General features: G+C 40.4%; 1 protein-coding gene across 10 annotated transcripts in view; it reads left to right on the top strand.

Annotated features, from left to right (window-relative positions):
* The window catches only part of ADCYAP1R1 (ADCYAP receptor type I), a 144,238-nt gene that overhangs the window by 104,908 nt on the left and 25,583 nt on the right, over positions 1 to 13,747 (top strand). For all 10 annotated transcript variants that reach the window (XM_077789662.1, XM_077789654.1, XM_077789646.1 and 7 more), the window contains 3 exons: positions 290 to 422; positions 3,137 to 3,290; positions 8,484 to 8,544. In XM_077789662.1, the coding sequence (XP_077645788.1) occupies positions 290 to 422; positions 3,137 to 3,290; positions 8,484 to 8,544 (348 nt within the window). The remainder of the gene's footprint in view (positions 1 to 289; positions 423 to 3,136; positions 3,291 to 8,483; positions 8,545 to 13,747) is intronic.

Here is a 13,747-nt window from a genome sequence, read left to right on the forward strand (position 1 = left end):
AGGAGAAGTTGTGGGTTTGGCTTATGAAACTTCACAAGCTCCTTTGGGCTCATTCTGTTGTATGCTTTATGTTTCTCTGCATCTTTTTACAATAAAATCCCCAAATCCTCCTCTCTCTCAGGTTTAGGGCCAGTACTAACACAATCTTGGCTTAGATGTTGCTCTTCTTTGACCCAAGCTGCTGTTGTAAAGTGCGTTCAGGCCCAGTATGACATTTCCATGAAATAAAACTGTTTTCTTCTGTATTTCTTTTTCTTTCCCCCACCTTCCCTTCCTATTTCCTCTCCAGGAAGCTTCACTGCACTCGGAATTTCATCCACATGAACCTTTTTGTTTCATTCATCCTCCGTGCAATATCTGTGTTCATTAAGGACGGGGTTCTTTATGCTGAGCAGGATGGAAACCACTGTTTTATCTCCACGGTGAGTCAAACTGGAACCAAATCCTTTTCCTTCACTTTTTTTCAGCTCAAAATAAGGAAAAGCAGTGGGGCAGGCAGAAGTCTGTGGAGTGTCATGAGTTATTAGGGGAAAAGGTAGTTGGTGTTTAACTTCCCTTCCAATTCTCAGCCAGACTGAATGTTTCATCTCATGATGTCATCAGTGTCCTTCAGAACAAAGAGACCTACAGGTTTTATTTTCTGACTCTGCCCTGATTGTTCCTCACTTTCCCAGATCTCAGTGATAGGTGGGATGAGAGCAATTTCCTTCATCTGAAGGTCTGGTTTTTCTCCAGAGCCTCGTTTGTTCTGGATGTCAGGCAGAGCCACGTGTGAACAGGGTGACCATTCAGACACGAGAATACACCTGATGGCCACACTCTCAGAAAATCATCAGCATTACCCACATCTTTGTCTCTTAAATATGGAGTTTCGTGCAGAGCACTCTTTCACTGATGCATTTAGCATTTATTATGTGTAAATCCCAATTTCTTTCATATTGAAGGCTAGTATTTGATATGATAAATCAGCTGACTGGGTGTAATTATGACAGAATTACAAACTGAGCTCTCCTTTATCCATCCAGTTATGAGCTGAATTCCCTGTGAGTGACTTCCACAAGGCAAGTGCAGCTGTGGAGTTTCTTAGTCAGCCTTTTCTTTGTCATTTAAACTAGTTTTTGTTCTCAATTTTTTTCCACAAGAAAGCTGAAGGCAAGTTAGGTCTGTAGTTTGCTCCTGCCACTCTTCCAGTGGTGGCATCTGCCTCTTTGTTTGGAACCACTTAAAGCACAAAACACATTAAAATCAGACATTTTATGACCAGAACTTCAGCCTGGGTAGAGCTTCCATGAAGAAACTCGAGATCTGATGGTTTAAACACCTTGATGGTAGATTTGACCCAGAGGATTAAGTCAAAGTGGGAGCTAATCACTGACTCCAGCAGGAGCTTCCATTTTATACACAGTTTCTTCTCAGATCTCTTGGATTATGCCCTTTTTCCTCACACAAAGCACCTATTTATCAAATTATACCCTTTTCTAACTCAAAAATAAAACAACTAAAAAGCTGTTTAAAAACTTTTATTCTATTTTCAGTTTCATGCAAAAAGTAAAACAATACAAATACTATAATTCACATAATCACAATCAAAAACCAACTATTTCCTAATTACATTATAAGCATTTCTTAACCTACCAACTTTTACTACACCATACTATAAATACCTTAAAACCAACCATCTAAAATTAGCCCTCATAAATCCTGCTGCAATACATCCTTCATAATACTATTTCTACAAAATATCTAATCTTATTTACAAAACCACCCTTTAAAACTTATTTCTAATTCAATTTCTATCTCAACAATATCTAATGTCTTCCATAACGTTTCTAAATCAACATTTCTTATCTCAAAATTTGCATGCAAATGCATATGCTGTAAATCTTCTATCAAACTTTAAAAATTTTCTACAGATTCATTTCCCACAGGATTTGTTGGAAAATCCTACTTTTGTAGGACTAATGGCATCTCACTGGGATGCAGCACTGGAAAGATCAGTATGTTCTACTCTCCCAGAAGCTTGGTTGTCACCTTAGGCTTTTTTCACAGAATCAATTAGGTTGAAAAACCCTCTGAAATTGAGTCCAACCATTTCCAAGCACTGCCAAATTCACCACTAAATCACAGCCCCAGGTGCCACATTTCCACATCTCTTAAACAGCTCCATGCATGGTGACTCCACACTGACCTGGACACTGTTCCAGTGACTGACAACCCTCTCAGGAAAGAAATTTTCTTTACTATCCAAAATAAACCTCCCTAGCTGTAAATTAAGACAATTTCCTCTTGTCCTAGAATTTGTTACCTGGGAGAAGAGACTGACCTTGTTACCACCTTTTATCAGGAAGTTATAGAGAGCAATCATGTCTTGCCTGAGCCCCCTTTTCTCAAGCCTAAACAAGCTCAGTTCCTTTTAAAAGAAGTTTATATTCTATTTTAATTTTATTCTGGTTTTATTTTTATTCTATTTAATTTTTTTTTCAATTTTATTTTTTTTAATTAATATCTTATTTTAATTTTATTTCTAGTTCTCATTTTTCTTTAGTTTGCTCCTCCCCACTCCTGTCCATGAATGAAAGCTCCTATCTTTATTTTTTACAGCTGATCACTCAGCCTCCTTTCTCCTCACACTTATTTCCATTTTCTGTCCTTGAGTGACAACACTGATGATGAATGGCAAGGAAGTGCAATTCCCAGCTGCACACAGGAAGGTTCATCCTTTCAGATCCCACTCTCAGGGCTTTCTACAGCCATCCAGCCATTTCACATCCTTCTCTGGGTTTCTCAGTACACAACTGGATTTTTTATCTTCCCTGCATTTAATCCTGGAAGGGGGCTTAAGTCCAGTAATTGGTGTTCAGTGGGGCTGTGAGCCCTCAGCAGTACAGGACGTGCTCAAGCTGCTCTGAAATGCTCCTTGACCACTTCCCACTGGTAAAATTGGCTTCCTCCCATCCAGGCTTTGCTGTCTAAGTGATACCTGCTGTTCTTCACATCCTTTAAAACCTTTACCATTAAAAGTGTGTAATACCAGCACCATCTCTTTCCACTGAGAGATCTGCAGAGGTTGAAAGCATTTTTTTCTGTTAGGCCTAAGCAATGCAGAAATAACTTTGTTCTTCTCCATCCTCTGCAGGTGGAATGCAAAGCAGTGATGGTGTTTTTTCACTACTGTGTCATGTCCAACTACTTCTGGCTGTTCATCGAGGGGTTGTACCTCTTCACATTGTTGGTGGAAACCTTCTTCCCTGAGAGGAGATATTTCTACTGGTACACAATCATTGGCTGGGGTACGTGGCACTTCTTGTCTCCAGCGTGTCTCGGGGTGCAGGGTGGCTCCACAAACCACGTGTGGTATTTTCATGTCAAGTTTCAAACTATGATTTTAGTCTTGGTGATGTCAAAATTATGTTGGAATGATGCTGGAATCTGAAATGCAAGGAACTCTCAGAACTTTGAGCCTGTAAGCCAAAGCTCAGAATTAAACAGAGGATTTGATCTGAAACCTTGGAAAAGGCTCCCAAACTGAGATGCTAGAAGTGAAAATGTGGATTTATAGTTTAAAGCAGAGACATGTTAAGCTAAGAAAAGTTTAGAGCTTTAGAGTTTAAGATATAGAAAAAATAAAAGTAGTTACAGAGGTAAACAAGAACTTCAGAATGCAGCACTGTAGGTTTGTGTGTCATAACATAATTGGCCAAGAAAACTCACACTGTAGCATGAGACCATAAGACAAAATACTTAAACGTTGGGTCAAAACCATAAATACTCTTGTTGGTAGTGTTTTATTGGTCAATAACTCCTTAAAAGGTCTTGTAACTAAGGGACTTGTGTCCTTCTGAGCCGTGCTGTAACAATGTGAGCCAAAGTCACCCTTCCTGCCTGTGTAGAGGATAAGACAACATCATTAAAAATAATTCAGATTCCTTCCAAAATTCCCCACAAGTGAATTATCACAGCATAGAAGTACCACTGCAGCCCAGCCCAAGCTATGTTGTGATTTTTTGTGTGAATAGAGTTGCACTGAAATCTGGAGGACACCACATCTCTTGCAGAGGTGTAATCTGCAACAGAAAATTGCCTCCTGCAAGATATGATCTTAACATCAACTCCTTCAGCCTAATCAAATCTGTAAGGCTAAGTCTAGTCCATTTTCTAAGGCTTCATTTGTGCCTTTCTTCCATATAATAACTAAATTGAAAATGTATTCAAAGGGTATTCACATCTGGTATCCTACCTGGATGGGAAATAAAAACTTGCACTGGGAAGGAACAATATTTATTTCAGAAAAGCCAGTTAAATGATGATAACTATGGTAATTATTTTTCACTCTGGCCTTCTGGATATAAATTGATTCCTGTGATGTGTTAATGCAGGCAATTCTTTGCAGATGTTTTTTTGTGCAGAAGTCAGACGGTGAATGCAGAAGGATACATTCATTTAAAATGTTCCCTGAGAATGTTAAACTCGTTTTTTATACTTGCAGACACTTTTGAAATAGAAATAATCCTGTATATTCATGTGCAAAATCGACACACAAACCCCATACCTTAAACTACTCTCCTTTGAAGAAACATCCTTATGTAGCCTGAACCTTCAAGAAACAACAGATGGTCTTGTTTTTTCCTCCTGAAGCAGCTGTACACAACCAAAATTTTCATCTCCTGGCAAAGACTCCTTACAGTAGGGAGATAAAATCTTTCTAGAATGTATAGAGGCAGAGAAGGTATAGCGAGAAAGGAGTCAACAAAATATCATAAATAATCTGTGCCATAAAAAGGCTGTTGGAAATGGATGGTTACTGGAAAAGGCCCTTGGAAAAGAAACTGTTATAAAAGATGTTCACGGTTCCTTTTGTACCCTCCACAGCTGCATAATCACATAATAGCTGAGAGAAAGTGTGTTTCCAAGGAGAAATTGGGGGTTATGTACATGGAAACATGACAATTAGAAAAGAAAGCAATGCAAAATTGCAATTTGTAAAACCTTCCTAATCAGAACATAAATCAGAGGTTGAGTTCCTTTAAGTTTGCACAAATTTTAAATCTGTGGATTTGTCTGAATGTGAGAATACTGAAAACCAGCTTATATTAACTGACTTAAGTATTTTTTTAATCAGTCCTTGTAATGAATAAACTGACCAGATGGATTCATTCTGTAATGCAACCTCAAAATATTTCGTTTTTAGTTGAGTGCCATAGATAAGAACTGGTATTGAACTAAACACTGGACTTGACAGAATCCCAGAATGGTTTGGGTTTGAAGGGACATTAAAGATCATCTACTGCACCTCCTGCCATGGGCAGGGACACCTCCCACTATCCCAGGGTGATGCAAGCCCCATCCAGCCAGGCCTTGAACACTGCCAGAGATCCAGGGGCAGCCACAGCTGCTCTGGGAACTCCATCCCAGCCTCTTCCTGCCCTCCCAGCCAGGAATTCCTTCCCAATATCCCATCCATCCATCCATCCCTGCCCTCTGGCAGTGGGAGCCATTCCCTGTGTCCTGTCCCTCCATCCCTTGTCCCCAGTCCCTCTCCAGCTCTCCTGGAGCCCTTTCCGGCCCTGCAAGGTGCTTTGAGCTCTCCCTAGAGCATTTTCCTCTCCAGGTGAACATTCCCAGCTCTTCCAGTTTTCTCCCCAGTAAACGGACTCCAGCCCTTGGAGCATCTCTGAGGCCTCCTCTGGATTAATTTCAGCAGGTCCATGCCCAGCTCCTGTTGGTGGACACAACACTCCAATCAATCCAGATTCAAAGCAGCATCAGCAATATCCATTAATAACTCCAGATTTGGATGGTTCTGGTTTGTTGGGTTTTTTTAATACATAATTATTTTCCCATCTCCCACATGATTCACAGTTCCCCTGACCTGGTGGGAACACGTGGCAATTTGCAAAGCCAACAGAGGCAGTTCCAGACTGTGGATTCCATCCCTGGAGGGGAAAAGCAGCTCCTCAGCTCAGGGCTGGTGGGGAGGGAGCAGCACTGAAGCAGTGAGAAACAAGAGCTCAGCACTTTGCAGCATCTGGATGTTGATCTATTTCTCTAAATGTGCTGAGACCTCAGTGTCCTCATCTTGAGGGATTAATGAGAACTACATATGGGTCTGTTGATCCAGGCAGTTTTTTCTTCCTAAATCTGCAATATGCTGGTGAATTCTCTGGATGGACTGATGTCTTCCTGAGCTCTCTGCCAATGCCAGCTCCTAATGATGCCTCAGGTTTTAGCTTTTATATTTTCAGATTCTCTTCTGCTTTAGTGTGTGGGTCTGAGCTTCATATCAGGGGATGGTGAGCTCTGTGTGCAGAGCAGGGAGACAAAGCAATTCCTGCTCCAGCTGGGCACCAAGGACAAATGATCCAAACCTCAGCCCAGGAGCACAAACAGCGTGGGCTGGAGAGAGAAAAACAAGCAGGGTGGGACTGCCTGGGCTGGAGCTGGAATGGGACAATGAACTCCAAGGTGCCAATGGAGCAGAACTGATCCCAGGGAGAGCCCCGGGAGCGCTCGTGCATTTTGGGACCATTTTGGGTCATTTGGGTGCAGCCCTGGCTGGGCTCTGATGCTGCCCAAGGTGGATCCATGGAAGATCCTTTTAATAAATCCATATTTTGTTCTTTAGCTCTGTGTCCACCCTCTGTTCTAGGTCAGTCTTCAGAAGACATCACTAACTCCGGGCAGCACAAGTCAGCAAGAATAAATCTCAGCCTTCAGGGCTTGTCTGTTTCCTAACCTTCCTCAGAAGCTGAAAAGGAGGCGATGGAGGGATAGAAATCTTTTGATATAAAGAAAAGTAGTGTAAGGATATGTATATTCATACAGCAGATGGTTCAAAGCTCCAAACTGATCTGAAACATGGGGGTTTTAAATGCATTTTTATGATACATTTAGTTTTATTTCTGCCTTTCTGCACATTTTACAGATTTGGAATGCTATTCATAACACAAAATTTATATAGAGGAAACTAAATAAAGCATGAGACTCATGTTTTATAGAATCAAAGAATGGTTAGGATTGGAAGAGACCTTAAAACTCATCTCATTCCCACCCCCCTTCCCTGGACACTTTCAACCATCCCAGCTTGCTCCAAGCCTCATCCAGCCCAGCCTTGGACACTTCCAAGGATGGGGCACCCACAGCTTCTCTGGGCAAATACTTGATATTTAAAGGTTAGTTTGATAAAATTAAAATTAAAGTTTGATATTTAAATATTAATCTTAACTCCTTTAAGGGCAGAAAGCATTTTTTCAGTGTTTCCTAGGTATTCACCTGTGAGAAAAGCAGACTTCAAGTGAAATTTAATATGCATGATTTCTTCTCCCCAAAGCCTGTCATTTTATTTCTTTATATCATTTTCTTTTCAAAATTTTCTCTGTGCTGTTGTTTGAAGGAGGAGGGCTCCATCAGTCACCCAGGTCTAAGAGGGGTATTTTTATTTCTGATGGTGGAAATATGATTAGACAGAAGCTCGTCTAAGTGGGTTCAAATGACTGACTAATTAATGTGAGATCAACACAGCCTTGCAAAATGTATTAAATATAATTTTTCCTGTCAACTCACCATAGTCTTGTTCAGTGCTGGGAGCTGGGGTTATCAAGGTCCTTGTTTTGTTTGGTTTTTGGCACTTTTCTTTCCAGCACTTTTTTTTTAACAGATGTCAGCAGTATCTTAGTCAAAGATTTTATTTACCATACAGTGGAGATTCAACTTACCCAGGGTTGTCTTGAAAAAATGCATTATTTTATAAAAAATATTTACACTGGGAAAAAAATAATCACACTTCAAGGATTTTCAGAAAGGAAAATAAATCCAGGTTCCTCAGTGTGTTTTTACTGTTTTAATTAAATTTGCATTTTACATGCATTTTTTGAAAATGAAGAAATGTCTGAAATAGGAATTAAATCCTTACTCCAAGACTTTTTTTGGAGTCTGTTGTTTAGTTCTGGTATTTTTTAAATGGAAAAAATTAGATATTCCTGTGAGCAGAGGAAACTTCTTGTCTATGGGTTTGTTTTGGTTGAATAAGTAAAGAAAAACTGGTTATTTACACAGTTACAGAGAAAACATATGCAAATCATTTACAACAAAACCACAGAAGAATACACAGAATCCAATGATGCCGTTCCAGCTCAACATCTGGCACTGCAATTCTTGCATGATCCCAGTAGCTCTAGACATGGATGTGGTTAATTCTCCTCTGTCTAGACTTTGTTTTATTCTTCATGCAGCAAAATGCAGTAAAGCATTGAGCAATAATGACCTGGCACGGCATCATTCTTTCCTGCTCCCACTTTTGCTCCTACAATCCCACCCCAGACTGGCAGGGATGTTTCTGCATCTCTGAATTAACTCAATAAATTGGTTTATCCCATGCACAAGTGCTGCCAGGAAACCAAACCTCAGTGGAGAGGTTGCAGAAATGCTCATTGCTGAGTATCAAGTGTGTCTGGACTATTCATGTGTCTCTGTCTTGTCCTCTGCAGGTACCCCGACAATTTGTGTCACTGTCTGGGCAGTGCTGAGGCTCCACTTCGATGACACTGGGTAGGTGCTTCTGGGTGGGAAATGACTTCAGGTGCATCCAGCACCATGGCAAGGGTGCAACAGGAGTGTGGTGATTGGAAAAGGATCACAGAGGGAAAGAATCTTTTAGGTTGGGAAAGGTCTTCAAGGTCACCAAGTCCAAGCTGTGACTGATCCCCACCTTGACCCCAGCCCAGTGCGAGTGTCACCTCCACACCTTCCCTGGACACCTCCAGGAATGGTGTCTGGCTTTGAACAGACATATGTCTGCTAAGGAAGGCAGGAGCCTCCCCTGAAATGGAAAATATAAGCCCCCTCCCTCCAAATTATTATAATTTTGAAATTAAGGGGCACTCAGGCAAAGATATGGGAATAGGAATAACAGTTCTTTATTAGGAAGTTAAAAATACAAATACAATAGTTCAAATTAAAAAAAAAACCCAAAAAACAAAAAAACCCCACTGCCAGAGTCAGAACATGCCCTGGCAGCCTGTGGGTCAGGGAGGTGGCAGCAGTCCCATCCCAGGGGGGCTCAGCCCTCCTGCAGTGCCAGCTGTGCTTCTGCTGGAGCAGGATCCTGCACAAGGGGGGAGTTTTCCTCTGGAGCTCCAGGGCTGGGGGAGATGGGCCTGGGCTCCTCTGGGAATGCAGGGGGAAGGAAGCTGCTCCTCTGGGAATGCAGGGGGAAGAAAGCTGCTCCTCTGGGAATGCAGGGGGAAGAAAGCTGCTCCTCTGGGAATGCAGGGGGCAAAGGCTGCTGTGCTGTTCCCAGGTCAGATTGGATCCAGGTAGGAATGCTTGGCTCCTTCCCTGGGCAGAGCATCTCCCCATGGATGATGGAATTTTCTCAGCCATGCAGGGACACTCAGTGGCCATGGACAGCAGAGATCTCCTGGAGGGAGGATTGGCTGTGGGGGAGATAAAGAAAACTGCCCCATGGACAGCAGAGAACTGCCCCAGCTCTGACAGATGGCAACAGAACGCACACCCCCATTTCCAGTCTAAGAGAGATGGGGACTCCAAACCTCCCTGGGTGGCCCTATCCAAAATTCAAAAACCCTTTTAGTAGAAAAATTCTTCCACTGAACCTTCTGTGGCACAACTTGAGGCCATATCCTCTTGTTCTGTTTTATCCTTTCATTTCTCATATCCATTTGTGTACAAACATAATTTAGGTCCAGAGTTCAAGTACTCTTCTATTCACAGAGTTACAGTTTGATGTCTGTGCCACCACTGCACTGGGGAATTCCTAAAAGATTCAGGCATCAAACCTGTAAACCAGCAGCTGACCCCATTCTCTGCTCCATTGAATTATTGGAGTCCAGGATATGGTTTGTCTCATCTTACAATGGAATTCCATGTAATTCTCTGCTTCTTTCCCACTGATTGTGCAGCAAGATGAAGTTGATGAGCTCAGCTGGAGAAATTACTGGATATAAATCTAGTAAAATGAAGGAAATCTGCACAAAGCATTGCTGAGCTTTGATTTGCCAGGGCAACTAGGAGTTTAGCTTCCCACTGAGGAGGGTTTTCCATTAATTTTTCGGGGGAGATGAATAGAGGTGAAACAGAAATCCACATTCTGTCTTCTGTGTGGGAAAAAAAAAAAATTCATAAAGAATTCAAAAGGGTAGGTCCTTCCCAAATTGTCTCTTTTGGTAAGAGAAAAAAAAACTGCAAATATCCTGTTGTGAAGGACCAGAAGGAAAAGCTGCTCCCAAAGCTGGACCTGCATATTTTGGTAGTCAGTATCTGCTCCTGTAGAGCATCAGGTGTGGCAGGTAGGAATGGATGTGTATTTACACCCTGAAAAGACAAACTTGGCAATGATTTTTCATGAGAGCTATGCTTGAATCTATGTAATGTTAGAAACAATGAGGCAGACTGAGTAAAATTTCAAAAATCAGTCAGTGGTTCTTTGAAAACACAGAACTGAGGGAAAGGCACTCTGTGCCTTGGAAATCCCATTTCCAAGTCATTGAGGCTTTTGCTTTAATTTTGCCTAATACTGGAAATACCTCAATGCAAAATTTTCACAAAACTCATTGGTCTGTCAGGTTTTCTTCATCCTTGTTCATTCAGACTCTCTCTGCAAAGCAAATAAAGCCTTTCCTCCACTGGGGATCCCAGTGCTGTGACCAATGTTCTATTTTGACATTAATACAAATTAAATCATTTATTTCCATGCAAGACAAGCCAGAAACCCCTGTTGTGTCATTATTAGGATTGCAGCTCTGGCCCTGAAAGCACTAATTTCTCTTACAAGTCCAAACACCTCTTGCATTTTGCAGGTAGGGAGAATGTCATTTGCAAGGAAAAAGAAGGAAAAAAAATCCTATTATTTAGAGAAGCTATTTAGCATGCAAGACATTTAGACAGGTTCTAGCTGAGAGTCTCAGTGGTTACTTTTTAAAAGTCAGCCAGCATTGTTCTGGGAGTGGGGGAGAAACCAGCATGAGCCCGAAAACGTAGTGGAAATTACTGAACTGGAAAACCACAGTGGCAAAGGCATGGACTGAAATACAGGCTTGGAGCCTGAGTCCCCTTCTGCCTGTTCCTTATAAAACTGGCAGAGCTCCCTCGACTTCAGTTTCTGATTTCCATCACTGTAAGTGACAGGATTGAGGAGATAAATGCAGCTGTCTGTTGATCCAGAGCTCTGCTCCTGATTTAAGTGGAGTTATTCCAGACATGCACCAGAGATCAGCCTCTGGCCTCTGCAAATGGAATTCACATCCCTTCCCCAGCCCCATGGCTCCCTTCCCTTCATCCATCCTGAAAAAGAATAATTTCTTTTCATCCTCCACTGTAGGGAAGCATTTGACAGAAATTAGGGAGCTTGTTTACGTAGTGCAGAAAATTCCAAATGTTCTGTCATGCATTCCCACTTTTTTTTTATCTGGGGAGGAGATGGTGGTTCCTTCCCTCACATTTATCCTGCACATGTCACAGGGACTGGACATCCTTGAAAGTCCTTGAAAAAAAAATCTCTGTGAGATTGATCTGATTAATTGTTGACATCTACAAGGCGGAAGTCGGGAATTGAGCTCCTGGAAAAACAGGGGAGTGGTATAAGTGGAAGAAAAGGTCTAAGAAGAGGAGAAGAAAAAAGCAGAGAGATCTAAGAATAGGACTTTGTAGGGGATGATGTATCACCCCAGGGTGCACATTTAAAGTACCTCAGTGTGGGAAAAAGAAACCCAAAACAACCTCCAGGGTCCTCTTTGTCCAAACCAGGCTCTGGGATAATTAACTGGGCTGTTGGTGTCTACAATCCTGATAACTGAAATTAGGTGGATTCATATCCCTGTACTTCTTCATTCCTACACAGACAAATTGCCATATGTCAATATCTACTTTTACAGCTAAATTAATAGGAGAATTCACCAAGATTCTTCCAACATTGGTCAATTCACTAAAGACTTTCAGGGCAGATTTAATGTCCATCATAAAGAGGTTGAGCTCTACAAATAATGGGTAATTTTCAGTAGACAGAACCTAACTTATAAATGCATAAAAAGAATTTAAAATATAATTGGTGATTTTCGGTCCATACCATTGTTGATCACTGACAAAAACCCTGATTTCCAGACTGTGGGTGAAGAGATCACTCTGAACATTTTCAAATATTTTAAGTTGGGTATCCAAAGTGAGATAACTAAGAAATATTAATTTGTGCTTGGAAATCTCAGTCATCAGCCCCTTAGATTGTGGGTGATTTCAGGCTTCCGTGGTATGCAAAATTACATAATTCTGTGTAAATTTTCTCACTTCTCACCAGCTGTATCATACAAATCCTTATTTGTATGCTGGTTTATGGGAATCCAGTAAAATATTGTTGATTTGAAATTAATAAATATTGTTCAACTGAAAAGAATGAAAGAATGGAAAGAATGAGAAAGAACAAAAAGAGTGAATATTGTTCAACTGCTAATATAAGTTTAAATGAAATTTCTAAATCAGGCATCACTCAGCCATTTGGGATTTCTCTCACACACACTTTGATGATGGGATTTTAACTCTGCTTCCTCACTTTTACATTTGTATATAGTTTTGTTTAAAGGTTTTCACTTTTCCCCCAGATGCAACCATTTAAATGACACTGAAGTTGTAGTAAGCTCTCAAGAGACTAGAAGTGTTTTATTCCTGTATGTTCTTCCCAACTGTTTTTTGGCATTTGACAAATGCACCATGACAGGCTCTGCTGGGACTTTGGCTCATTTCCCAGTGGGAAGGAAAAACTCCTTCTCAGAACTGCAAGTACAATTTAGACAGATTTCCATGATTTTATATTTTCTAGGGAGAAAATCAAGGGAAGAAAATGGAGGCAAATGAAAGAAATATTTTAGTTGCGAAATTCTTGATGACTTAAAAAAGTCACAAAGACATTTCTCAATAATAATAGTAGTCATTATAATAGTGTAGCAGGGCCTGGAAAATAAGATTATTTTCATTACTATTGGTTTTCTAGCTCTAAAAATGTATGTTAACATTAAAATTCTCTATGAATATAAGCCATATATTTGAATGTTCAAGTGCACCTGTGTGAAATAACCTTCTGCAGAATCCTTTGGTGATTACAGAGGAAGATTTTAAACTCTGGGGTAGAAATGTCATTTTATTTATAATTACTCCCTAGCAACAACTTAACAAAGGAGCTGACCCCAACTATTGCCCAGTATTTGATCCTTCTCAGATGAATCCTGGATAGGACTTGCAACTCAATGACTGGAAAATCATTCCAATATATGAATGCAACCAGGATCCTGGTTGTACTGGAAATGTGTAAAAATCCTTGTGTCAGGGCCAGAAACCAACATTCATATCTGTTAACCTTAAAAAAGTAAGTGAGACATCAAACTTTGGAATAACCATCCAAAAAATCCCCATCCATTGATGTATCTTTTTTTTTTTTTTAATGACAACTTTACAGTTGTATTATAGAAACACAGTTAAAGGGTTTTTCCAAATTATCTAAGCTGTTTAAAAGGAATGCCATCAAAACTGCCACAAAAAAAAAAAAAATTTCTTTTACTTCCAAATGATTGTGGAAAGTCTGTAAAAGAAATCTGCAATAAGACAAAGTAAAGAACTATCACTTTAAACTTAGATAAAATAATTTAGCTGTAAAACCAATCTCTCACCTTCTGGCCCCTTAAAAAAAAAAAGTTGTAAATTCATTAATTTCATTGTTATGTCTTGTTTTTTTTTTTCCTTCTCTTCT

This window comes from Lonchura striata, chromosome 1 (genome assembly GCF_046129695.1).
Source record: "Lonchura striata isolate bLonStr1 chromosome 1, bLonStr1.mat, whole genome shotgun sequence".
Lineage (NCBI taxonomy): Eukaryota > Metazoa > Chordata > Aves > Passeriformes > Estrildidae > Lonchura > Lonchura striata.